This window comes from Microcebus murinus, chromosome 4 (genome assembly GCF_040939455.1).
Source record: "Microcebus murinus isolate Inina chromosome 4, M.murinus_Inina_mat1.0, whole genome shotgun sequence".
In the NCBI taxonomy this organism is placed as follows: Eukaryota; Metazoa; Chordata; class Mammalia; order Primates; family Cheirogaleidae; genus Microcebus; species Microcebus murinus.
In genome coordinates this window covers 57485486-57512455 of record NC_134107.1, presented here as the reverse complement: position 1 = coordinate 57512455, position 26970 = coordinate 57485486, and the positions used below count along the sequence as shown (strand labels likewise).

The 26970-nt window shown below is 43.1% G+C and overlaps 2 protein-coding genes across 11 annotated transcripts in view; both read left to right on the top strand.

The window, feature by feature from the left end:
* The window catches only part of STIM1 (stromal interaction molecule 1), a 177731-nt gene extending 155354 nt beyond the window's left edge, over positions 1–22377 (top strand). For 3 of the 9 annotated variants that reach the window (XM_076002248.1, XM_012744912.3, XM_076002250.1), the window contains 6 exons: positions 3447–3624; positions 11400–11567; positions 12084–12184; positions 12466–12701; positions 13884–13976; positions 16030–18202. In XM_076002248.1, coding sequence (XP_075858363.1) covers positions 3447–3624; positions 11400–11567; positions 12084–12184; positions 12466–12701; positions 13884–13976; positions 16030–16628 — 1375 coding nt within the window. In that variant the 3' untranslated portion in view covers positions 16629–18202. The other 6 variants (XM_012744910.2, XM_076002249.1, XM_076002251.1 and 3 more) reach the window with 5 other exon arrangements.
* A 1393-nt stretch (positions 22378–23770) lies between these two features.
* The window catches only part of RRM1 (ribonucleotide reductase catalytic subunit M1), a 45515-nt gene continuing 42315 nt past the window's right edge, over positions 23771–26970 (top strand). Inside the window, exon 1 of one of the 2 annotated variants that reach the window (XM_012744906.3) lies at positions 23771–24178. In XM_012744906.3, coding sequence (XP_012600360.1) covers positions 24160–24178 — 19 coding nt within the window. In that variant the 5' untranslated portion in view covers positions 23771–24159. Of the gene's footprint in view, positions 24179–24469; positions 24489–26970 lie in introns of those variants that run through there. The other variant, XM_012744907.3, reaches the window with a different exon arrangement.

Here is a 26970-nt window from a genome sequence, read left to right as displayed (position 1 = left end):
TATTGTATGACTTTGGGTAAATCTCTTTCCCTTCCAGTGAATTACCAATGTTTCCTCACTGGTAATATGAAGGGGCTGAACTGGGAGAACACTCAGCTCTCTTAGGAGAAGACTTCTAACTCTGATAGTCTGGGGTTCTGTTGAAATAAAAACGTGACTTAGAAACTATGGCAGAAGATTTATCTGTGAAAAGAGAGTGCCAGTCAGTCAATCTCTGTACTTCCTGACATCTAGGAACCAGGTCTGTGCTGGCTAGGGAGGTCCTGGGCATTAAGGTTGAGTATATGGGGTGGGGCCAGATCCCTGGGACCTTAAGATGCAAGTGGAGAAGTTTAGTAGTGTGCAGAAGGCAATAGAGTCAAAGCAGGTTTTTTGTTTGTTTGTTTTTTTTTTTGAGAAAGGAGGAGGCTTATTTAAAACTGTCTTTAGAAAATGATTCTGGCAACCTTGGGACTCTAGTTGGGAAGTTTTTGCAGGAATCCATGTAAAGAGAACTGAAGCCTGGTCTCTTCTGTTATTTTTTAATGCTAGGTACTATTTTCTTTGGAGGGAAAGGATTTCTTATGAGCCAGGTATTGTTAAGTACTTAAATGCATTATTGCTTTTAATCACCACAACCCTTTGAGGTAGGTCCTATTATTAGCCCTATATCATTCCAATTCTAGAGTTGAGGAAATGAAGGCTCAGGGAGGGTAAGTGCTTTGCTGAGGATCACATATCAGTAAGTAGTGAGCTGAGAATTTTGATACCTTCAGGGTGCTCTCTTTACTGAGGCAGCAGTTACCAGATTCCTTTCCATGGGCTGGGCTTCTAGGGGAAAAGTCGAATCTGGTTTCTAAGCTGATTTCTGGCTACACTGCTGGGCCCCTAGTTCTTGGGCCCTTTGCCAGTTAGGGGCTAAGTGCTGCTATCCCAGCAGTCCCCATACTTCATTTGTCTGAAAAACATGTACTGTTTCCATTCCAAAGGCAAAAGAATCTAAGCAGGAGACATTCCAAGTTTGGGGATAAAACTAAGCTCCTAGCCCTCCCTGTTCCCCAGGGCCTCCAAAGCTAAATGACCACTGAAGGGAGACAAAGACTAGTCCCCCACCCTAAACAGGCTCGCATGCATGCACACACATATTCACCTCTGACAGTGTCCAGAGTCCAGAGTCCACATGCTCCCTGTCCCTCACTTTAATAGACCTGCACTGCCAGCCACCTTAGGGTTTTATTTATAGAGTTCCTGATATTTTGTGTGAATAAATATAATGTTACACGTTTATACACATTCCAGTTAGGATTTTACTGGGTTTCAGGATAATTCTTTGAAGCAGGCAGGAATTTTGATTCCCATTTTGCTGTGAAGAAATAGGCTGAACTCTTGTTCATAGTTACACAACTGCTTAGAGCCAAGACTTGCAACCAGGCTGCCTAATTGTAATGCTAATTATTGTTGCCTTGGAGTGGGGCAGTGCTTGATTGTACATTTATTTGCTCATTTCTGCACCCAATAGTTATTGATTTCCAGCCCAACTAGACCTTATTGGAACCATGGCAGTGAGTCAGGCTTGGTTCTGCTTTAAAAGAGCCCCCTATTATAGGGAGAGGACAGACATATCATAGTGTTGGCTTTTCTGAAGAGGATGTTTTCAGAGAGGACAATATTTCAACGAAGAATTGAATCCCTATGGTGTAGTAATTTCATGAAGTTGGGCCAGGGGCCAGTACAGTAAAAGGAAGATACTCCGCAACCAAAGGAGGTGGGGGCAGGAAATGGCGCCTCTGATTTATTTTTAGCTATGCATGTAGCACCATCTGGTGTTCACTGGGAGGCGGTTCAACTCCCTTTTTCTCCAGGGGCAAAGCAGTCAGAAGACTGCAATTTGTCTGCAGAAAGCTTACAGCTTAACATTTCTTCTTTTTCTTCCTTGCTTGTTTCACCATGTCTTTTGAGGCCTCACCCACTGAGAACTCTGAAATTGAAGTGTTTTAGAGGTTGATTTTTGCTTCTATCTTTTCTGTTTCATCTACTTAATTAACTCAGTGGTAAGTGGTCTTCTCTTTTGGTACTTCTTGTTCTGTAGTTTATCCTTTTTTCTTTCTTTTCTTTTTTTCTTGAATGCATCTTTCAAATATCCTTTCTTTTCTACACATCATATCTAAGCCATATATCTTGACTCTTCATCATCATCCTTTTCCCCTTCTATCCTGGTCTCCTGGTAACTTGGTGATTTCTGCTAAGGTAGGAAGACCTGACAATAATAGCTAAGTGCTTTCTGTCTTCCAAAGGGATTTGCAAACTCTTAACTCTTTCTTCTGGGTCTAGTCTCAATTTCTCCTTCTCTGACTCCTTTTAGGCAGAGTTAATTACTCCATCCTTTGGGCTCACCCCAAACCATATATATCTCTTTATTATAGAACTCATTACAGTGTATACAGTTACCTGTTTATTTGTCTTGGGCTAGATCATGAGCTAGCTCCTTAGTGGCAGGGACAGCTTTCTGATTTATTTTTATATATTTAGGGCTTAACACAGGGCTTGGCATTTAGTACTCATTTGATAGAACTTGGTGAATGAGTGAGTGAATGAATGAATGGATTAATATAGATATATAGAGGAAAAAAGGGAGGAGGGAAGGAGGCTTGTTTAGATGGATGGAAGGATTTGTCAGTGAACAGAGGGAATGTGTGGGTAGGTGTGAGAGTAGATTTTCATTAGAATTGATACCCTTGAGATCCTTTCCACTAGGGAAGATACTTAGGAAAGGAACTCGACCTGGGGACAGCAGGGGACTCTACTGAGCCTTGTCCAGCCCCTTTGACATGAATTTCATTTTTTGTGCTTCTAATAGGTACTTGGGAGTTTAGGAGATCCAGCTCAATAGTTCCTTTCTCATCTTCCTTTGGCCTCCCCCTGCCTCCACCCCAGTCACATCTCAGCCATTAGGTTTTCCTGGATCTTTGTCTAGCTTGCAGGGTATTCTAAATTTATTATACCTTCCAGCTACCCTAATAAAAGGGGAATAATTATGGGATTTGAAGTCACACAGATTGGAATTCTAGTTTCAGTTCTTCAAGTTACTTCTCCTCTTTAAGCCTTCATATCCACATGTCCTAGGCTGATAATGATACTGGTATATTGTTATTTGTTAGGAGGACAAATGTGAAATACTGTGTAAACTAGTAGTTGTTATGATTTTACTATGTGAGCTACTTTAGAAGAGGGATTTAGATGCCTGAGAACCTGGCCTCACAGCTTGATTACTGGCAGCAAAATGATGGCCAATATAAGAATTAGGTAGTTTCTATTGGCCCTGAGCTAGGTCAGAGCCAGTCAGCAGAGTAGAGAGAATATATGCTGAGAGCTGGAGCTCTCATTTTCATCTTTGATGCCATGATTCATGGCATGTTGGCTGGCACTCCCTTGTCTGGCCTCCTCCAGCTCCCTGCATTGCCCCCTAGGCTGCACAAGGCCCAGGAGGAGCACCGCACGGTGGAGGTGGAGAAGGTCCATCTGGAGAAGAAGCTGCGTGATGAGATCAAACTTGCCAAGCAGGAAGCCCAGCGTCTGAGGGAGCTGCGGGAGGGTACTGAGAATGAGCGGAGCCGCCAAAAATATGCTGAGGAAGAGTTGGAGCAGGTAGGAGAATCTACAGATTTGTGGTCACCTTGAGGGGCGGGTAAAGGGCAGGGGCCCAGGGTCTGGCTGGAAAGTTTCATGTGCGAGGACTTTGAAATATGGCTCAAAGACTATCTTCCAGAGTCACTAGACTCTTACTCACAAGAGTAGTGGAAAAGTTGCAAAAAAATCCTGCCTTGGGACTTGTTTGCACTGGGAGGGTGGCCAACTCCCAGCAACTGTGATTTTAAAGAACGGTGGATAACAGATGATAAGTTATTTTGTTTCTTTTTTATTGAGGTATTTACATAAAGTATACAAATCCTAAGTATACAGTTGGCATGCTTTTACATGTGCATGTACCTGTGTAACCACCACCCAGATCATGATACAGAACTTTTTCAGTACCCCAGAAAGCTCACTGTTGCTCCTTACACTCCTGCGAGTATTTCATCTAAAAATTACCTGCTGTCACAACCTCTAAACCAGATTAGTTTTGCCTGATTTTGAGCTTCATATAAATGAAATTATATAATATATACTCTTTTGTGTTTTGTTTCTGTTCACTCAACATTATGTCTGTGAAAGTTCATCCGTGTTGTATGTAGTGATACTTGGTTTATTTCCATTGCTGAATAATAATCCATTGTATGAGGGTACTATAATTTCTTTATCCTTTCTTTTCTTGATAGACATTTGGGTTGTTTGCAGTTTTTTTGGCTTTTATGAATAACACTGCTATGAACTTTCTTGCGTATGTCTTTTGGTGGGAACAAGTACTCATTTCTGTCTTATATATAATGGAGCATTTATATATTTAGTTTTATTAGAAGCTGCCAGTTTTATAAAGTGTTTATACCAATCTATAGTGCCACTAGCAATATATGAGAATTCTAGTTGATCTATGACCTTGGTGTTTTTAGGCATTTTAATTTTGGACATTCTGGCAGGTATGTAGTGGTATCTCATGATTTTAATTTTCATTTCCCCAATAGTATTGAATACCTTTTCATAAATTTATTGGCCATTTGATGTGAAAATCTATTCTCATTTTAAAAATTGGGCTGTATGTTTTTTTCTTTTTGATTTGTAAGAGGTCTTTATATGTTCTCTGTATGTGAGTCTTTTGTCAATATATATTCATGTATATTGCAAATATTTTCTCTCAGCCTGTGGCCTGCTTTTTTACTCTTAATATTGTCTTTTGATAAACAGAAGTTCTTGATTTTAATGAAGACTTAATGATTTAGTTATTTTAAAAAATATGGTCAGTGCTTTTTGTTTCCTGTTTAATATCTCTACCCCCAAGATATTTTTCTAAATTTTCTTCTAGAACCTTTATTGCTTGACTTTTCACATTTAGGGATATGGTTTACTTAAAATTAATTTTTTTATGTGATATGAGGTATGTGGTCAAGGATCTTGTTTTCCCATGTAAGGTGATTATTCAAGAATCTTTGTTCTATGTTCTATTTGTCTATCCTTGCACAGCATTGTCTTATTATAGGCCCAATTATTTGGTAGTGTCATCAAGTTCTCCATCTTTTTTCTTCTGCAAGATGGCCTTGGCTATTTGAGAATCTTTGCATTTCCATATTAACTTATCAATCAGAGACTCCTTCCTTCCAAAAAAAAAACACTGGAATTTTTCTTGTGTTTGCATTAAATTTATAGATCAATCTGGGAAACATTGACATTTTAACCAACTAATTCTTCTAATCCATGAGCATATTTATTTATCCTGTCACCTATTTAGATTGTTTAAAATTTCAGCAATGTTTTGTATTTTTTAGTGTAGAAGATTTGTACTTTTTTTTTTCTTTTTTTGAGACAAGAGTCTTATTCTGTCGCCCCAGCTAAAGTACAGTGATGTCATCGTAGCTCACTGCAACCTCAAACTCCTGGGCTCTAGTGATCCTTCTGCCTCAGCCTCCTGAGTAGTTGGGACTACAGGTGCACACCACCACACCTGCTAAATTTTTAAAAATTTTTTCTAGAGACAGGGTTTCGCTCTTGTTCAGGCTGGTCTCGAATTCCTGACCTCAAGTGATCCTCCTGCCTTGGCCTCCCAGAGTACTAGGACTACAGGTATTAGCTACTGTGCCTGCCCTCCTTTTTTAGACTTTAATTTGTTCTTATTTTTCTAGCTTTTTTTTTTTGAGACTAAGTCTTGCTCTGTTGTCCGGGCTAGAGTGCTGTGGTGTCAGCCTAGCTCACGGCAACTTCGAACTCCTGGGCTCAAGCAATCCTTTTGTCTCAGCTTCCTATGCCCAGCTAATTTTTTCTATATATATTTTTAGTTGTCCAGCTAATTTCTTTCTATTTTTAGTAGAGATGGGGTCTTGCTCTTGCTCAGGCTGGCCTCGAACTCCTGACCTCAAGTGATCCTCCCACCTCTGCCTTCCACAGTGCTAGGATTACAGGCATGAGCCACTGCACCCAGCCATTATTTTTCTAGCTTTTTGAGGCAGAAGATTAGATCATTGACTTTAAATCTTTAATATTCTCCAATATCTGCATTTAGAGTTATAAATTTCTATCTCAGCCCTGCTTTATCTACATTTAGTAAGTTTTAATATTTCATATTTTCATTATCATTCAGTTCAAAAGATTTTCTAATTTCTGTTGTGTTTTCTTTTTTGGCCCATGATTATCTAGAAGTATGTTGCTTGTATTTTCAAGCACTTGAGGACTTTTCTAGTTATCTTTCTATTCATTTCTAGTTTAATTTCACTATGGTCAGAGAACATACGCTATATGGTTTCAGTCCTTTGAAACTTATTGAAACTTGGTTTGTCTAAAAAGACTAAACAATTCAGTTCAAATGCAAAGTTTGTCAGACTGGATAAAAACAAAACCCAATTTATATGCCCTGTTTAAAAGAGACACATTTTAAATATAAGGACACAAAACAGGTTAAAAGTAAAAGGATGAGAAAAGACGTATAATACAAACTCTAAGCAAAACAAAGCAGGATTAACTATATATTAATATCAGACAAAGTATACTTTAGGTCACAAAGTATTACTAGAGCCAAAAATGGATATTTCATAATGATAAATGGGTGAATTCAGTAGTAATCTATAATAACCCTTAACTTGGATATACCTAATTATATAGTTAAAAAATATATAAAGCAAAAGTTGAATATACTAAAAGGATAATAGACAAATTTGTAATCAAAGTTAGAGATTTTAATACACATTTCTCAATATTCAGCCAAAAATATAAGTAAGGATGTAAAAAATTTTAAAACATTATTAATAAATTTGACTTCATCGACATATATAGAGCATTTACTAAAAACTGCAGAATACATTCTTTTTAGCATTTACATATCTCAATTATAGAACACTCATTTTACTCTTTTATAGATTCTGGTCCCCTATCCAATTTTTCCATCTTTTTATCTGTTGTGTCTATCTTCTTTTATATTTTCTTTAACATATCAATCATAATTATTTTAAAGTCCCTGTGGTAACACTTAAATCTAGACCATTTATTGGACTGCTTCTCTTTTTCCTTTTGTTATTAGTTACATTTTCCTGCCTATTAAGTGTACTAATTTATTTAATGCTGGACACTGTGTATAAAATAATAGAGGTTCCAGATAATTTTATCTTCCATCAGAGATGAGATTCCCCCTTTCTTGTGTGAGGTATGTAGGTTGAGGTGCCAATCACCTCAAGCCAATCAGATTGACCTGCATCGGGACTGGGTTGTAGTTTTAGTAAGACTTGGTATAGCCCTTACAGTTTCTCTGGTATGTCCCTCCTCGCCATTTTAATTGAGAGCTGGTGGATTTCTTTCTCCCTGAAAGACTATGAGAGATTGAGTCCTGCCATATCCTAGGCTGTTTTCTCTGTGCCCAAGTGCAGTCCTTCTGCATGGGCCAAGCCTTTTCAGCTCTCATTTAGAATCATCAGTGCCTCCAGGGAAGAAAATGACTGGCAAATGTCAACTTACCTTAGAAAGGCTTTTCCTTTTCTGGATTTTCAGTCTGTCTAGTCCAGTAGTTTTCAAACTTTTTGGTCTCAGGACCTGTTTCATCTAAAAACTTTAGGACCTCAAAAGAACACTTTTTTTTTTTTTTTTTTAAGAGGGCTTTGTCCTGTTGCCTAGGCTGGAGTGCAGTGATGTGATCATAACTCACTGTAACCTTGACCTCATGGGTTCAAGGGTCCTCCTGCCTCAACCTGATGAGTAACTGGAACTACAGGTGTGTACCACCTTGCCTAGCATTTAAAAAATTTTTTTTTTGTAGAGATGGGGTCTCATTACATTGTCCAGATTGGTCTTGACCTCTTGGCCTTAAGTGATTCTCCCTCCTCAGCCTCCTAAACTGCTAGGATCACAGGCATGAGCCACCGTATCTGGCCTCAAAGAACATTTTTATGGAGGCAATATTATTGATATTTATCCTATCTGAAATTAAAACTGAGAAAATGTAAAAATATTAATTCATTTAAAATAACTATATTAAACCCCTTATATGTTAATACAAATAACATATTTTATGAAAAGTGACAAAATTTTCCAAAATAAAAACAATTTAATGAAAAGCATGACTTTTTACAGTTTTGCAAATCTTTTAAATGTCTGTCTTAACAGATTGCTAGATTCTTATATTAGCGTCTATTTCAATATGTTATGATTTCACGCATCATGTAACCTCTGGAGAACTCCACAGTTCAGTTTTAAGAGGACGGAAATAAAAAAAGGTAGATAATGTTTTTTTGTTTGTTTGTTTGTTTTTTTGAGACAGCGTCTCACTTTGTTGCCCAGGCTAGAGTGAGTGCCGTGGCATCAGCCTAGCTCACAGCAACCTCAAACTCCTGGGCTCAAGCAATTCTGCTGCCTCAGCCTCCCGAGTAACTGGGACTACAGGCATGCACCACCATGCCCGGCTCATTTTTTCTATATATATTAGTTGGCCAATTAATTTCTTTCTATTTATAGTAGAGGAGGGTCTCGCTCTTGCTCAGGCTGGTTTTGAACTCCTGACCTTGAGCAATCTGCCCGCCTCGGCCTCCCAGAGTGCTAGGATTATAGGCGTGAGCCACCGCGCCCAGCCTAGATAATGTTTTAGTATTATTATGAAAATAGTGTTGATCTCATGGATTCTCTGAAAGGTCTGGGGGGGTCCTTGGATCACACTTAGAGAACTGCTGACCTACTCCTAATTGCTTCTGCAGCTCTCTGATATCTTTGAAAACATAATTTTCATACTTTATGCAGCTTTTTCCAGATACTGTGCTGGATCAGAATTGTTCTTCTGCCCTGACCTAGTGCAGCCTACTGAGAAGTAGAAGTCAGGTGATTACACTTTAAAACATATAGGTCATTGTTTATTATCTTTGGCTGCATATTAGAATGACCTTGAGAGCTTTTAGAAACTTTTTTTTGAGGCAGTGTCTTGCTCTGTTGCCCGGGCTAGAGTGCAGTAGCATCATCATTGCTCACTGTAACCTCAAACTCCTGGGCTCAAGCAATCCTCCTGCCTCAGCCTCCTGAGTAGCTGGGACTACACTTATGTGCTACTATACCCAGTGAAATTTTCTGTTTTTTGTAGAGACAGGGTCTCACTGTTTCTTAGGCTAGTCTTGAACTCCTTGGCCTTAAGCAATTCTCCCACCGCAGCCTCCCAAAGTGCTAGGATTACAGACATGAGCCATGTACCTGGCCTAAAAACTTTTATTTTTAAATTTTGTGCAGCTGGTGTCTTGCTATATTGCCCAGGCTGGTCTTGAACCTGGCCTCAAGCAATCCTCCTGACTTGGTCCCTCAGAGTGCTAGGATTACAGGCATGAGACACCATGCTCAGCCTTTAAAAACTTTTAATGCCCAGGCCAATACCTCAAATCATTGAAGTCAGAATTTCTGGGTTAGAGTCCAGTATCAGTATTTTTTTTTTTAATTTTTATTTTTTTCACTTCCATGGGATTCTTGCCATAGATATCAGTATTTTTAAAGTTCTTTTATATGATTACAATATGTCACAAGGTTGAGAACCACAACAATAGAATAAAAGAATAGGACTAGTGAACTCTGACTTGCCCATCTGTTGTCTTCTTCTCCTTCAGGCATTTATTTCTTGTGTGTGGCAAGATGTGTCTGTCTGTCCCCCAAGATCTCCCTCATTTCCTGTTTTGTGATTATTTCTCTCATTAAATAAACAGTTTTTGAGCCTGGTAGGCCAACCCCTTTGTATGCCTCCCTGACTACCACACTTCTCTCTATTTACTCTCTTTTTTCTCTTCTTCATCCATTCTTCCCTTCTTACTGTATCCTGTTCCTTTTTTTTAAAATTTAAATTAATTAATTTATTTTTGTTTTGTTTTATTATTCCCTTTTTTCATATTCTAAATGTATCTTGTTCCTTTAACTGCTTTTAATGTAGAACTTGATTGTAAGTTTTCAGACTTGGTATATGGGTCTCTAAGGTATCTGTTCTTCATTTAAAATCTGTAAAACCAGGAATGGCCATTGTATAGTTTCTTTTTCAAGGAGCATAAACCAAGTGAAGATTGGCACTCTCAAAAGAATAAAGGTGTTCTGTCCTTAGCTAAGGCCTTCCTAATCTGTCTAATCTTCCTCAGGCTTGCTATAGGATACTCGTTTCTAAGCTAAAGTGGGAGATAATGAGACTGTTCTCAATCCTTGTTCTCTGGGATTCTGACCAGCTGAAGGTCACTGTCCAGGTGGAGGAGTGGAGGATCACTTATGCTGATATCCTCGGTGGGCTAGCAAAGAATCTAGTGTATATAATGTCTGTATATACTTTCAGGTCTTCTACACTTTAATGCTTTGTGACTGTCTACTTCATTGTTTACTCTGTACATAGAGGTCAGTGAGATTTCTGCTTTTACATTGGTCCTTTCATGTGTTGGCCTCTGTTGGCTGTGCCCATGTTAGGTGTGGCATACTCATTGTTTTCCTACATTGTAGAGAGTACTTTTCAAAGCCTACCTGCCCTACTTACAGTGAGAATCATAGACACAGTCTGGGCTAGAGAAGACTTTGGAGAGCATTCAGGGCAATGCCCTTCTGGAGCAGCAATAATATTTCAGGTCTCTCTGGTAGGTGCTCTTCACATACCTCCCGTGATAGGGAAGTCACTTTCTCCTGAGATATCACTCCTTCACTGATAGTTTGGTTTTGCATAGGAGAAATTTCTTTTTCACACTGAATTAAGATCTGCTTTAGGAAGCACAGGGTCACATAGCCAGTTGAGTGATAGACCAGGAACCAGAACCAGATTTCCGAATTCCCAATTCTTTTTTTTTTTTGTGACATTGTGATGTCTTGACGTATAAGCACAGACCCAGGTGGTCAGTAAGAGAATGATTCACTAGCTGACCTGTTCCTGAAGAGATCAGGAAGATTGCTGAGACTGGCTGTATTACCAGGAGAGTCAGCTGATGTAATGGAAAAGAATGCCTTTAGTCTGGGAGCAAAAAAAGTCTCCATTTGATAGGTCACTACTGATGATAGGAGAGGAAAAAAAAGAATGGAAAATAATTAAATTAATAAATTAAAAAAAAAAGAAGTGGAAAAAAAAGGAAAATCTCCATTTGAGTTCTGATAGATGCTATTGACTGTGTGACCTTGAGTAGGCTAATTTCCTTCTCTGAGCTTGCTTCCTAGTATAAAAATACAGATGATAATTCTTACTCTTTCTCCCTTCTGGGAGAGTTGTAAAGCAGATAAGAACTCTGAATTCTGCAACCTCATACAGAAGTGTTGGAGAGGGTCCCAGTAGCTGTCAATGGACTCACATCCTCTTGGCTGCGCAGGTGCGGGAGGCCTTGAGGAAAGCAGAGAAGGAGCTGGAATCACACAGCTCATGGTATGCTCCAGAGGCCCTTCAGAAGTGGCTGCAGCTGACGCATGAGGTGGAGGTGCAGTACTACAACATCAAGAAGCAAAATGCTGAGAAGCAGCTGCTGGTGGCCAAGGAGGGGGTGAGATCTGCCCTCCTCCTGCCCTCTTCTCTCCTTTTTACCCTCCTCCCTTTTATCTGCCCTTCTTCCTCTCCTCTCCCTGTCCTTCCCACTGGGTGAAGATACATCCTGGTGGTGAGTTCTGTTTCTTTTCCTAACATGCAACTCCTGATAATATCATCAAGCTTCTGGAGGAGGGAATGAGGGTGTGGGGGTACTCCTACCTGTCTTCTGGGAAAGATGAAGCAAGTGGAGGCAGGTAGAGGGAAAGCTTGGCCAGCTCAGGCTGCCATGGAGACAGAGGTCCTGCTGGGGCTAGGGTGCTATCAGTGGCCCCTTTGCTTCTTCCCTCATTTCTGCTATTTTCTCCCCCTCCCTTTTTTCCTTCCCTTGCCCACCTTTTCCCTTTTCCTCTTCTTCCTTTTCTTGTGCAGCCTAAATTGTGCTAGGAGGGGGACCTAGCCACAGGAAGGCCTTTCTCATTTCTTCCAACCTCTGTTTCCTGCTCTCTATAAGCTGAGGGTTTCATCTTTGCAGGCTGAGAAGATAAAAAAGAAGAGAAACACACTCTTTGGCACCTTTCACGTGGCCCACAGCTCTTCCCTGGATGATGTAGATCACAAAATCCTAACGGCTAAGTAAGTAGTGCCAGTTATCCACTCTAGCAACGTCCAGGCCATCCTCAGAATTTGAGGGTGTACAGGGCCTCCAGCTCCAATTCCATTTCTTCACTGGTGGAGGGACAGCTCTGTTCTCCTGCCCCAGCCTTGATCCAGTTCCTACCCTGCTCTTAAGTTTATGAGTTTATTGTGTTTTTTATTTACAAATATCCCCCCAACTTTTTCCTCTAAGAAGAGGCCTCATTCTTTTTGGGCTTACAGCCAGTCCATGCCTGCAATTCTCTTTCTTCTGTCTTCAGGCAAGCACTGAGTGAGGTGACAGCAGCACTGCGGGAGCGCCTGCACCGCTGGCAACAGATCGAGATCCTCTGTGGGTTCCAGATTGTCAATAATCCTGGCATCCACTCACTGGTGGCTGCCCTCAACATAGACCCCAGCTGGATGGGCAGTACACGCCCCAACCCGGCCCACTTCATCATGACTGACGACGTGGATGACATGGATGAGGAGATTGTGTCTCCCTTGTCCATGCAGTGTAGGTGACCTCTTTGGTGGGGATGAGGGAAGGAACCTTTGATGCACGGGTTGAGAAGTCTGTGGCCTTTGTTGTGCTTAAACAGGAGATATGGCAGATATCTGAAGATAGTTTAACTTGTGACCTTGGTCAATAAAGCACAATTTGTATTAGGATATTTCTTTATAGTTGTCCTTTAGTAGTTTTGCCTTGTCATATGCTCTGTGTGCCCGTCTAGGTCTATTGTGTTAAATGTTTCCCTTTACTTTGTTTTTCTCTTTATTCTCCCTTTCCCTTCCATCTACCTTTATAAAAAATAATCTCCTTTAGTGATTCACAATGTAAAAATGGCATTAATTTTGATTATTTATTGAACCTACTAATTTTCATTTTGTATTCCTCATTCTTAATTGCTAAAGTAGATGAATAGAATGATGTTTCTCTTTGTGTTTCTATGTGAGACCCCATGAAGCAATAGTCCCATAAAAAGATATAGTTCTAAATCCTCCAACCTGGAAAGGCATTCTTGCCCAGGAGGGATCTCCTGCACAAGCATGTCTGGCTTCCCACCTGAATTCTCGGACCTCCCCACCCTGTGTCTTGGGTCTCCCTTCTCCCTTCTCTCCCCTGCAAGTGACAAGAGTTGAGTAGAGCAGAGCTGAAAGAGATAATATTCTGTGGGAATTTTTCAGTGAATGAAGGGGCTTTTCCCTTACTGGCCCACAGCTAAATTTTTCTTTGCATCAGAGGCTATTTTAGGTAAATAGGCCTTATGGTAAAGCTACTGTCCTGGGCCCATACCCCACCAGTACAGGGGAGTTGGCAGAAGGCTGGGGCTGGGTTAGAGGCTCATTTTTGGATGGCTAGATTCTTTAATAAACCTGGATTCCCACTCTAGACAGAGTTTATTTGTAAACTTTGTCAGTAGTACTTTGCCCCTGGCTAAGCTTCTTTTTCCCCCTGATCTGATATCTTGTTAGAACTTTAAAGGCCTAACCGGGTTAGGATCACTGACAGGCCGAGCTTGATACTGACTTACTGATCTAAAGATTCCTATGTTCTCCAGACCGTGGGGGGGGGGGGGTTCATTAGCTCTGAGCTACCCACCCCCTGCTCCCAGCCCTTCCCATATCATATTGTTGATGGTCAGGCTTCTCCGTAAATCAGATTTTCTTCTCCTTTTGGCCTGGCTGTTGACCCTAGATGCTGCCTGGCTGATGGGGCGTAGGTTCAGTGACCGCTCTCTCTGCTCAACATCCGCCGGCTCGGATGATCAGTCCCTCTGGAAATACCCTGGTTTGAGGAGCCCCTTTGGGGCTTTTGTTTTTCTGACTTTTGGGACTAAACCAGCACTCCTACCCCATGGGCACCTTCTCCTGCCTGCCTCATGCCCCTGCCTGCTCCTTCTATCCCTGAGCACTGTCCCTACTAACTACAGGGAAGGGTTTGGGGGTGAGAAGAATCAGCCTGCTCAGCCCAGGGCTGGAGAGAGAACACCCATGGTGATGGAAGGCTTAGGCTTCTCCTTTAAGCCCAGCTACACATGTCCTGGTCACCCTTATTCCAGCTAGGCTAGGTGGGAAAGAGGGAAGGAAGGATCACCCCTCTCTTTTCTCTTTTTCATGTTTCTCCCTTTTCCTACCAGTTTTCCCCTTCTTTTTCCCTCTTCCTCTCCCTATTTCAGGCTTCCTTTTCCTCTTCAGCCTCCCTTTCATTCCTTGAACACCACCAAGTGGTGAAGAAGCTGAAGAAGCCCTGCCTCCCTAACTCTCCATCACTGTGGAACTGTGCTTTCTCCCTGGAGGCCCCTCCAGAGCCGCTGCCACCCGTGTAATCTACTCTTTTCTCCCATCTTTAGGGAGAGAGCAGGGCAGCCCATCTATCAGCGTAGAGGAGAAAAAACAAAGGCCTTCATTCCCTTTCAGTTGGAGCTGGGAGTTACCCCAAGGAGGATGCACTAGCACATTCCCAAGTTACATGGCGCCCATGTACCCATTGACTGGGAATGGTGGCCATCAATTTCCAAGCAGTGACTCAAGAGCTGATTCTTTGTTGTTTACTTGCTTAGTAGAGGAAATCTGGAAAGTAAAAAAGAGTAAATATTAGCATTAAAGAAGGTTAGTTCCACCATATTTGAGCACCTTCTCGTTCAGTCTTTTGTCTATGAAATTTTTTTTATGTAGTTAAGATATTGATAACTACTACCATTTGTTCAGTGCCATGAATTGTGTCAGGTACATTAAAGACATTATCTTGAAGTCTCAGAACAATCCTGCAGTATTTTATAAATTAGGAATTAAAATACAGAAAAGTTGCTCAAGGTCACAGCTATAAGCTACAAGTCCTAGTTTCAGATTCTAGTGTTTTGTATTGTAAAGCTCAAGGCTATTACATATATTAATAATTTTGTGGTCTACTTTGAGCATTTTTTTTTTTTTTTTTTTATCCCAGAGAACCAAACAGAATCTTTCTTTTTTTTTGAGATAGTCTTTCTTTGTTGCCCTGGGTAGAGTGCAGTGGTATCATCGTAGCTCGCTCCAACCTCCAACTCTTGGACTCAGGCAATCCTCTTGCCTCAGCCTCCAGAGTAACTGGGATTACAGGTGCATGCCATGATGCCCAGCTAATTTTTCTATTTTTAGTAGAGACGGGGACTCTTGCTCAGGCTGGTCTCGAACTCCTGAGCTCAAGCAATCCTCTGACCTTGGCCTCCCAGAGTGCTACGATTATAGGCATGAGCCACCATACCCAGCCCACCCTGAGCATTTCATAGGCATTTTTTTATGTTCTTAAAGTCTTTTTATAAGCATTTCTAATAGCTCTACAGTCTCCCAGAAACTGGCTGTATTATCATTTTCCCATTGTTCTACCTTTATGTTTACTTTATTCAATTATTAATAAAAAGTAAACTGTTTACTTTTCATACAGTTATTAATAATGATGAACATATTTGTGTATAAGTTCTTGTCTGAGTTGTGAATTAATTCTTGAGCTTGGCTCTACAAAAAGGCTGTTTCTTAGTGCTCCCCTGGACCTTGTCCCAAGCCCCTGTCCTACCGTGCCCTGCCTGTGTCCACCCACTAACTGCCTTGCCACCTCCCTTTATAGCAACATTGGCCTTAGGTCTCCTTCCATTGGAATTGCCACTAAAATTGACCCAGGCATCTCATCCTCAATTTCCCTTCCTTTCAGGACCCTTGGTGGGAGGTTTCTGGGAGGAGGTGCCCATTCTCCAGATTGGGCATCAAGGGCCCAGAGTGGTCTCCAGCAGGCATTTTCCATTGGCGTCCGTTTGCCTGCCAGCCAAAGTGGGATGGCCTTTCTCACATTTTCTTCATTCTCCTTGCAGCCCCTAGCCTGCAGAGCAGTGTCCGCCAGCGCCTTACGGAGCCACAGCATGGCCTGGGATCTCAGAGGTTGGTAGAGGGAGAGGCTGGCCACTTCTTGACAAGCCGGGTGTCTCTGCGGCGAATGCGCAGCCTTTCATCTGGACAGTCTTTCAGTTCTGAAGGCTACGGGACCAGCCCTCCATCTGCCTCTGCTTCTTCTTCCTCCTCCTCTTCCTCCTCCACCACCACCACCACCACCACCCATGTCCACCCTGTTTATCACCACCACAGCACTTCCTATTTCCTCCAGATGGAGCCCAACACTGACCCACCCCCTTCTGACAGCACCACAGTGATGCCTGGGCATTCAGAGAGCTTGGGGTATCAGCTGTCTCTCTCTTATCTTTCTTTCTCCCCTTCCTTCCCTTTTGCTTTTACCTTGTTCTCTGCCTGCTGGCTGCTGCTTGGGGTGTGTGTACGGTGGGGAATCTTCTCATCTTGTCCTTTCCCAGCTTTGGGATTCCTTTTTAAGGTCAGCCTGTGTCTCCACATCTTTCTTCCCTTCTATGTTTGGGGTTTGCTGACTCTTAAAATGAGTAACAACCCTCTTCCCTCATGATCCTATAGCACTTTTGCCTAAACTATGCTTTTCCACATTTGTTATCTCAGTGGGGCCCCCACTTCCTTACTCCATCAACAAACATTTATTGATGTCTACTCTGTGCCAGACTGCTGGGCATGTGGATTCACAGATGAAAAGATACAATCTCAGTCATCAAGAACTGCAGTCTAGTCTGGGAGAGATACATAAATAATCATGGAACAATTTGTAAAGTGCTATGGGGTGTTGTGGAAGGAGTGACTAACAATGTGTACCTGGATGGAATGCTTCACAAAAGAGACGATACTTGTGCTAACATCCTGTGTGAAGGGAAAGGAAAATGGGTATTCTAAGCAGAGGAAACATTAGGTGCAGAAGCATGGAAGTTCAAGAGAATATGATATATTTGTGATTAGAGCATTGGATATGTGTTGGTGGGAAGGAGAAGCAGATGAGGCTAGAATGATGAAGGGCTCTGAAAGGTGAAGGGTTTTAGCTTTTATCCTTTAGGAGACGGAGAACTGCAAAAGCGTTTGTAAAACAAAGTGAATTGGTCTGATTTGCATTTTAGAAATAATATTTTAGTGGTCTATATGAAGGAAGGGGAAGACTACAGCAATTTGGAAGTTATTGCTGTGGACCACTGGAGGAGGTAATGAGGTCTTGGGATAAAAGGAGATGATTAATTTGGTAACTGGCTGTGAGGGTGAAGGAAAGGGAGGAATCTAGTATGACACACAGGTTTCTAGCTTGAGTGACTGAATGGATATAGTATCCTTCAAGGAATTAGGGAACAGAAGAGGGGACACAGGTTTGGGAGTTTGGGACAAGAAAAGTTTATAGATGGGTCAGGTATTAAAGTACTCATTTTCAGAGTAGGAAGTTAAGGTTCTGAAAGGTTAAGTAATTTCCTCCAGGTCCCACAGCTAATTAGAAGCAGAGCACAAACTAGAACTTGGCTTTTCATTCCAGGACACTCTGTTGGATATTTTTGTCCTTCCAGTGGTCTCAATAAGTGTACTGGAAAAGAACTGGTGAAGGCTTTCTCCCACAGCCTGATCTGGCAGCTGTAGGGACTAATACCCAAGACAATAAGCTTGGGTCAGAGGCAGTAGCCATTACCTTGCCTGGAACAAGCTTAGGGGACCCTCAGATAGTCCTTCCCTTCTGGAAGTACTCATCTCTGAAGTGGTGGCCATGGCCCAGACCTGGTCTTGGCTGTAGCCTGCTTACTCTGTTGCTTCCTTTTGGTTCTACTTCATTTTGGATACCCATTTCTCTAGCCCTGCTCTTTAAGCCTTTGGATAGTTATCCTTGAGGGCTTTTCCTGTCTCTTCCACAAAGGGACTGCCCTTCCTAGGATTAATCAGCAGAGCTGCTCATCTTCACTCTCATTTTCATTTTCATCCAAAAGTTTAGGAAGGGAGATTGTCTTTTCCAATGCAGATGGAAAGGAGTGAATTGGGTTGGGAAAATAGGGGATGCTGTGAATCTCCTGTTCCAAGGCCTAAGCTGAGGGCTGTGGGAAGGAAGGGTGGGAGGTACCTGCATCCACCTAGCCTGTTCACTACTTAATTTTCTTTTGCACCATGCACCAGAGGATCGTCTCTAAAGGCAAACAGGCTCTCTAGTAAGGTCAGTAGCTTGGTGGGAGTCTAAGGCAGCCCAGCCTTTGGGGAGGGACCCATGGCCTGATTGGTCTCAATGATTTGGGAAGGGAAGTTGAGCCTGCCTCTGAGGACCTTTTCCTTCCTATATCTCCCCTGGTTTGCTCTCAGGTAATTATCTTTCTTTGACAGTCTCAGCTTTTAGTTGATGAGGGAGGCATAGAAGGATGGTAATCAAGACCAGATGGATCTTGGGCCAGGAGAAGTGAGGCTAGGAGGACCCCAACCTCTTGACTTCTCTTCCTTGGTGTTAGAAAGGTAGGCTCCTAGATCCTCATCTCCTCAGCTGAGAGGGTCCCTTTTATCCGTGTGGTTGCACCTTTCTCAGTTTATATGTGTGTGGAGAAGGTAGAATATGGAGAGGATCATCTTGGGGCTTAGAGAAACCAGGACATGTTTAGATAGACGTAAAGACAGTGTCAGATATATAAAACCAAATATGAGACCAAATATCTATACACACTAGAGTATGTAGCTGAAACAGTATTTATAGAATGGAAGCTAGAGCTAGACTTGTTCTCTGCTTTCCCCAGTCCAGGAAGGTACTGGCCCATAGGGTGGCTGCTTAGTTGTTTCCTATGGAGAACTGAACCTATGAGTAACTATGAGCTTTTGCCTATTTCAGCAGCCTGGTGCCCTTTCTAATTTCTGGACCTCAGCCTTTTTTCTAGGTCCTGTAGTGCTTTCCATTCTCACTCATGGCACTTCCTGATTGACATTTAAATATTTCCCTTAGCCCTTTCCTCTGCCTTCACGGTGGGTTCTCAGGCCTCTGAGAAAGCAGAGGGAGGGTTCAGGACTAGCAGGGGACCCCATATCTACCTTTTTGTTTGTAGAGGCAGGAGGAGTATCATCCGGAATTGGTTCTTGGTCTACATAGGGATAGCCAGCCCCTTCCTTAAAGAGTCTCAGGTTCCTGGACTAGCCTGTGTGTGTGCATGTTCAGTGTGCGGTGGCATGTCTCCTTAACTCAGCCTTGCAAAGAAGCCTCTTGTGACTGGCTCCCAAATGGGCCTTCCAGCTTGGCTGGCCTCATCATCTTCATTCCCACAATACTTTCTACATTTCCAAGTGCTTTGCCAACATATTTGATCCTCCAGTCTTGTAAGATCACTGAATTGGTATTATCTTCATTGGGCCAAAATTAAGGACCAGCAAGGTTAGATGACTTGTCCAAGATCACACAGAAGAATACAGAGCTCTTCTGAACCAGTACTCCTTCAAGGCCAGCATGCTGTCTTCCCTTTGCCTCCCTACACAGGGACAGCTCTCCCTGTCATCAGAGCTCTGAAAGAAACCCCGCCCTTCCTGCTGTCACCACAGACTATGGTTTGAACTCTGCAGTACTTGTCTGTGACCTCGTTTGAATCCTGTGAGAGGGTTAGAAGAGGCAGCATCCTGGTCTTTTGGGTGGGTGAGGGATTGTTTGCAAGGCTGTTGTAACTTCACCTCCCCAGCCTGGGTCAGGTCCACTGACTGCATGTGCCCTGTTCCCTTGGGGCCTGGCCCAGACTGGATGTATCTCAGGGTGTAAGTGGGAGAGGAAGGCATGGAAAATGGTGACTCAGAACAGTATGTAGGTTCTGTATTAGCTTAGGGTTGAGTCCTAAGAAATCTAGCCAGCTATGGGAAAGCATAGATTTTACTGTGGAAGATGCCTGTGGAATTTAAACCTATCGTTGTACCAATTCAGAGCCTGAGTATTTAGCAGTGGTGGGGCCCAGGCATTGGAAAGCCCTTTGACAGACATATGATGGTATGATGACATGTTTTTGTTTCTTGTCTGTCTCTTCTCTCCCCATCACTTTTCCCCTTCTTTCTTCTTTATCCCCTTGTCTTTCTTATTTCTACTGGCTTTTCCTTTTGCTTTTCTTCCTCTACAATTCTACTCTCCTCTCCCTGTCTCTTCTTCAATCTATCCCCAATTCCTATTCCTGCCTCCTCTTTTATCCTGTGCTTATGGCCTACTCAACTTCCTTCTATTCCTTATTCCTCTCTCCTTCCCACTTGCCTGTTCATCCTATTTCTCTCCCGCCATGCTGTCTATCCCCGTTTTCCTATCCTGTCCATCTTCTCATGTGGATCCTCTCTCCTTTTCAACTTTTCCCGTATCCCTATCCTGTATATGTTCCTTTCTTCCTCTCTGCCCTATGTCTTACAGGGATTTGACCCATTCCGATTCGGAGTCCTCCCTCCACATGAGTGACCGCCAGCGGATGACCCCCAAACCTCCTCAGATGGGCCGTGCTGCAGATGAGCCTCTTAATACCATGACTTCCAATGGCAGCCACCGGTTGATTGAGGGGGTCCACCCAGGATCTCTGGTGGAGAAACTACCTGACAGCCCTGCCCTGGCCAAGAAGTCAGTACTGGCGTTGAACCATGGGCTGGACAAGGCCCATAGCCTGATGGAGCTGAGCCCCTCAGCCCCACCTGGTGGCTCTCCACCTCTGGATTCTTCCCGTTCTCACAGCCCCAGTTCTCCAGACCCAGACACGCCATCCCCAGTTGGGGACAGCCGAGCCCTGCAAGCCAGCAGAAACACACGTATTCCCCACCTGGCTGGCAAGAAGGCTGTGGCTGAGGAGGATAATGGTTCTATTGGCGAGGAGACAGACTCCAGCCCAGGCCGGAAGAAGTTTCCCCTCAAAATCTTTAAGAAACCTCTTAAGAAGTAGGCAGGATGGGGGTGGCAGTGATGGGACAGCTTGTCCTTCTCTGGGTCTTTTGCCTCCCCTTCCCTCCCTTCCATCAAGATATCTAGCCCCTAGAGTAGGGCATGGGAGCGGCTGGCCCCAAAGGCCTGGACACTGTACATACCTGCTTCCCTCATCCTTGGGTCCTTCATCATTATTTATTAACTGACCACCATGGCCTGCCTGCCCTGCCTCCCTCCCAACCATAGGCTGCTGCTGTCACTCCCTCTCCACTTCAGTGCATGTCTTAGTTGCTGTCCCCTCAGCTCCCAGCTCCACATCTGGGGTCCAGCTTCTGTCTCTGCTGTCCCAGTTTTGAGGTTTGGTTTCTTGTTTCTGTCTGTCTCTTGCTTTCAGGCTCCTCCCTCCCACCACTTCCCAACTTCCCCTAGCAGTTGCAGGGAAGATAGGAGGAACGACTTCTGAAACCTCTGTCTCATATCTATTCCACCACACCCACAATGGTTCTGTTCTCTCAAGATGTGTGTAGGGCCTAGGGCCTACTCTTCGGAATTTGTTCTTTGGAGATATTATGGGTCAGAGGGAACCTCATCTTAGAGCTCACTCAGGCCTCCAAGGGTCCATGGGGAAGTGAAGCTAATTTCCAGAGAACAGTCCACGAGAGTTTTGAACAGAGGCCAGGCTAGGGCATAGATCAGGAGACCTCTCTCAGTTGGAGCATGAATGGATACCAGAGCTGTGGGTTATAAAGCAATCACCTTTTCTCTCTTCTCCCACCCACCCCTGCCTCCCTGTTACCCCTGCTCCCCCACACTGCAGGAGGGTTTGTCTCTAAGAGGTGCTGCCCCAAAGCTCCTCAAGCATCAGTACTCCTAGGGCTCAGGACAATTGGTTCCCCTGCTCAGGGGAGCCATAGCCAGGACACAGGGCTCTCATGGAGCCCTGGAGCTTTTGGCCAAGGATGTTGTCATATTTCTGAACCAAAAGACAAAATAGGCTAAAAGTAAGAAAAAAAATCTCCTGAATTTCCCAAGTGCCTACACTGCATACTCCCCATGTCAGATGCCATTTTCATGTTGCTTTATAGCCTGGGCCAGAGGCTCAAAATAAGACACACCCAGTTTGAGGAAGGGGTGGCTAAGGAAGATGGTGTAGGTGAAGGCGGCTGTGTGACGACTTCCCCTCACCCTTCCTACTCTCTAGACAACTCTCTCCCTTACCTGTTTTTGCTATGGCTATAAAGGTATTTTCCCTCTGCCCCACTCCCTGCCATGCCTTTTTCCTGGGATCCCATTTTGGGCCTGGGGTGGGTGCACCTGGGGCTGGTCTTAGGAGGGTGCTAGTCTGTAGACTGCCTTGTACCCCCTGGGCACCCTCACATGGGTTTTCTTTGTTATTTCATAAGACTCTTTGAAGTCCAATAAAGCATGTAGGAGATTTTAACCTCTGCTAGCTTTGACTCTCATTGTGTTCTCTGTGCTCTCTGTGGCATGATAGGGGGTTAATAGAGAATATTCTTCCCTCGCCCAGGGAAAATGAAATTTGAATGCACATACCCAAAAGCTCTCTGGGTAGGGTTACCAGATTAAATACAGATAAAATACAGGATTCCCAGTTAAGTTTGAATTTCAGAGAAATATATATATATATATATATATATATATATATATTTTTTTTTTTTTTTTTTTTTTTTTTTGATACAGAGTCTCACTCTGTTGCCCTGGCTAGAGCGCCATGGCATCAGCCTAGCTCACAGCAACCTCAAACTCCTGGGCTCAAGTAATCCTACTTCCTCAGCCTCCCAAGTAGCCGGGACTACAGGCATGCGCCACCATGCCTGGCTAATGTTTTTTTCTCTATATATTTTTAGTTGGCCATTTAATTTCTTTTTATTTATAGTAGAGACAGGATCTTGCTCTTGCTCAGGCTGGTTTCGAACTCCTGACCTTGAGTAATCCTCCCGGCCATGGCCTCCCAGAGTGCTAGGGTTACAGGCGTGAGCCATTGCTCCCAACTAAGAAACAATTTTTTAGTATAATCTCATGCAATATCTAGGACACATTTTATTTGCTAAATCAGGCAACTGTATTTCTAGGCCATCTCGACCCTATCTATCCTATAGCTTCACCTATGACCTTCTATGACTTTTAGAATTATTATACTTCACAGGGAGCCTGGACAGCTTCTTGGGGGCAGGGAGAAACCAATGAAAGGTTTTGAAAGTTTTTAAGGGAGAGAATGCCATAGATGAAATTTCATAAAGATCAGTTTGTGTAGCTCAAATCAGAAGCTTCTACACTAGCCTTATATATTAGGGCTCTCATCTATTCCTACTCCACATTTAGATACCAAGCCCATCCTACCTCCACAAGATGATGACCAACTGCTTTATTGTCGAAACTGTCTTTGCCACCATCCACTGGAGAACCTAAAAAACAAATGGGTCCTGGTTCTGCCCGGCTTAAAACTCTCCCAGGGCTCCGATTTCATTCAGGATAAAATCCAAACGCCATTGGCCGTGCATTGCTTTCTTCCAAATTAGTTTAACCTAGTGCAAGACTTCTCAGTGCCGACCTAAGAGCCCTGAGGATCCTAGTTGCCCCCGGCTGTGGAGCCTAGGCTAGAGCCCATATGGTACAGCAATTTCAGGGTTATTATAATGTAAAAAAAAAATTGTTCTAGATGGTTAGGTCTTGTTATTTCAAAAATAAACGAACCGTCTAGACTGGCGGGGGCGCGCAAGGGAGAGGGGCGGAGCCTGACCTAGCGGGCTCTGCGTGCTACGCCAGCGCCCGAGGCCACGGGATTCGCCCTTGCCCACATGCAACATGGCGGCAGGCGAACAGCTTCCTCGCTGGGCATGTCCACACATGCCCAGTGGGTTAGAGGCGCATTTTCCTGGGCCTTGCCCAAATTCAACATGGCGGTTAAAAGGCGAGGCTGACTTTCTACTAATCCTGCCCAACCTACCCCCGGGCGTGGGGGGCAGCGTCGAGTAACGTCAGAACGCTACTCAGTGCGTCACGGTGGCGGGCGCGGGAAGGGGATTTGGATTGTCGCGCCAGTGCTCTGGTGAGGAGAGTGTTGTCTGGCCCCAACTCCAGTCCCTGCACCCGAGCAGCCCCTGGAGCCCAGACCTTCGCACTCTGCTACCTTCTCCATCCCGCCGGCCCTCAGAGCTACAGCCCCGTCTCGAATCCCTCAGTGCTTCAGCTGCTAGCCGCGATGCATGTGATCAAGCGAGGTGAGGGGCCCGGGAGGGGGCGGCGAGGTGGGTGAGGAAGGGGGTGAGGAGGTTGAGGGGGTGAGGGGACTCGGGCTGCAGCCGTGGGAGTTACTACCCAGCCCCCCGGCCTCCGCGGCTTCCCGCCGTTCCTGCCTTTCCCGCCACGGCCTCCCGCCCTGTCAGTTATCTTGGCCTTCTGCCTCAGTCTGTCGGCTTTGTCATCCTGCCGCCTTTCCAAACGAATAACACCTACGCTGTATCAAGCAGTCACTGTGTGCGCCGAGCACCTTCCAGGCACTGTTTTATTGCTCACTTAGAAGCCTCTGAGGTAGGAATTATTAGCTCCACCTTACAGATGAAGAAACGGAAGCTCAGAGAGCGGTTTGGATGACTGACTCAAAGTCACCCAGTTAGTTGACAATGAGATCAGGATTCATACCCATAGTTGACAACACAGTTTTTTATTTCAAAACCGTGGGGTTGGTGACCGTTCCTAGGCACAAGGGGCAACTAGGAAAGAAGAAAGGGACTCAGTACCTTACAAGGGCACCTGATCTCTTTTGTGGGGTGAGGATAAGGGTGTGAGGTGAAAAAAACCAGATCCCAGACAGACAATACCATGGAGTTTGTCCTTTGTAATATGTAATACTCGTTTGCCATATGCCCTAGGAATATTCACAGAGGAGAGTTTGGAACAGGGACTAACTGTCCTTTCCTCTTCATAGGAAAAAATAATCAAAGAAGGGTGACCAAGACATCTGACAAGATGGGGACTGGAAAGGACTGGGGACTTGTATTCTTTCTCAACAGTTATTTCCCATTAGACTTGTTGAATACTTCCTTTGTGCCCAGCCCTTTTTGCCTGGCTATGTGAGATTATAAGAGGAGACAGTCCCTGCCTTGGGAGTAGGTTTAATCCAGTTGGAAGAACAAGAGCAACACATACGTATTACAGAGAGCCATGTGAGACATGTATGAACAAGGTTTGAGTTGATCGTGCCTCTGTTAAAGCAATAGAATTATCTCAAAATTATACTGGTTGATTGGATGTTTCTGCTTTGTCTACTAGGCTGTGAACATTTCAAAGATGGGGACTTTCCTGCTCACACTTAGCACAGGACCAACCTGCTTTGAGTAGGTTCTCAAGGAATGAGAATAATTAATGTGAAAATGTAGGATATGATGAGTCCTCTGGGTAAGCAGGTAGTTGATTTGGTTTTGTCTAGCCATCTGGACAGCAAATCTCTTGGCTTAACTACAGCCAAGAGATGAAGTGGTCAGGAGAGGCCTTTCTTGTTTTTAGTATCTTAAGAACATTATTCTCTCAATTTCCCTAACCCTCAATTTTAGCTGATTAGCGCAAAGATCAAAATACATAGTGTACTTTTATTGATCCATTCCTATGAGTAAGAGATGAGCATCTAGTTTTTAAACCTTTAGAAAGAGATATGGGAGAGATGTTTGAAGGTAGTCTTATGATAAGTCAGTAACAAAGATGAATTAAAAACTTGTGTACCTACTGGAGTGGGTAACCCCTCTGTGTTGAATTTTTAACCTGTGGGTCTACTTTGAAATACTTTAGTTTAAAAAGTGCTATCTACAGCTAGCTCTAAAAGGCAGGGCTTATTTTGTTTCTCATTCTTTCAGAGAGCATAATTTGATCCAGATGGTTCATGCTCCAGATTCTGCCATTATAGCATTCAGCAAACCTTGTTAATATACAATGTGTACTGAAATTTATTTCTTTACTTTTGTTTTTTAATGTGCATAGGGTTGTTTTTTCTTTTTGGTCCCCTCTTATTTTTGGCATGCCAATGAAGTAGAAGAAGACTAACTCCTGTAGTTTTTATGTAATTATTCAGGAGGGAAACTGGCAGTACTTACAGAGTGTGCTAATATTGTGCTAAATACTGTAAGGGATAAGAAGCTCCATCTTCAAACAACTTGAAGTTGTTAGGGATTTAGTAATAAATAACCCATATGAAAATTGTTAGATAACAGAAAGGAATAGTAGAAGAGTTTTTCTTATCTGTTTTCAGTGAGCTATTTTTCTGAGAGGAGTATCATTCCTCAAGAAGATGACAGTTAAAATAAAAATAAAGTAGCTGAGTTGTAAACTGCTTTGGAATTTAGTATAGTGTCTTCAAAACTTTGGATTATAACCCATAGTAAAATAAATTTACATACATATATGTATATATATGTATATACATAAAATGATACAAAAGTTTACAAAATAATATCTTCTAAAGCATCCATTTGCACTCTGGTAATCTTCTATTCCAGATTCTTTCCCTAACCCTCCTTCCCTTCCTCCCTCCCTTTTTCCATTCATAGCTCACTATATTATTTTCTAACTCTGTGGATACTGTGCTAGATACTGGGATTACAGTGATGAGTAGGCAGACACGGTTCCTGCTTTCAAAGATCTTACAATCAATTGAGAAAGATAGACAAATAAAAAAGTAATGTAATAAAATATGGTAAATACTTTGATGGGTAAAGTACAGGCCACAGTAACCCATTCATTTATTCAAAAAGCATGTATTTAGCACCTCATTGTGCTAGGAACAGTTTTAGGTGCCAGATTCAGCAGTGAACAAAAACAAGCTAAATCCCTTTTCTCATGGAGTTTACATCCTGATGTGGATGGTAGTTGTGTTTGTAAGAAATAAGTAAACGTGTAAGAATCAGTTAATTTTGCTTAGTGGTGAGATGATGAGAGTAAAAGAGGATAGTGTGATAAAGTTAAATGAGAAAATAACCTTTGATTGAGTAGTCAGGAAAGGCCTCTCTGAGAAGCTGACATT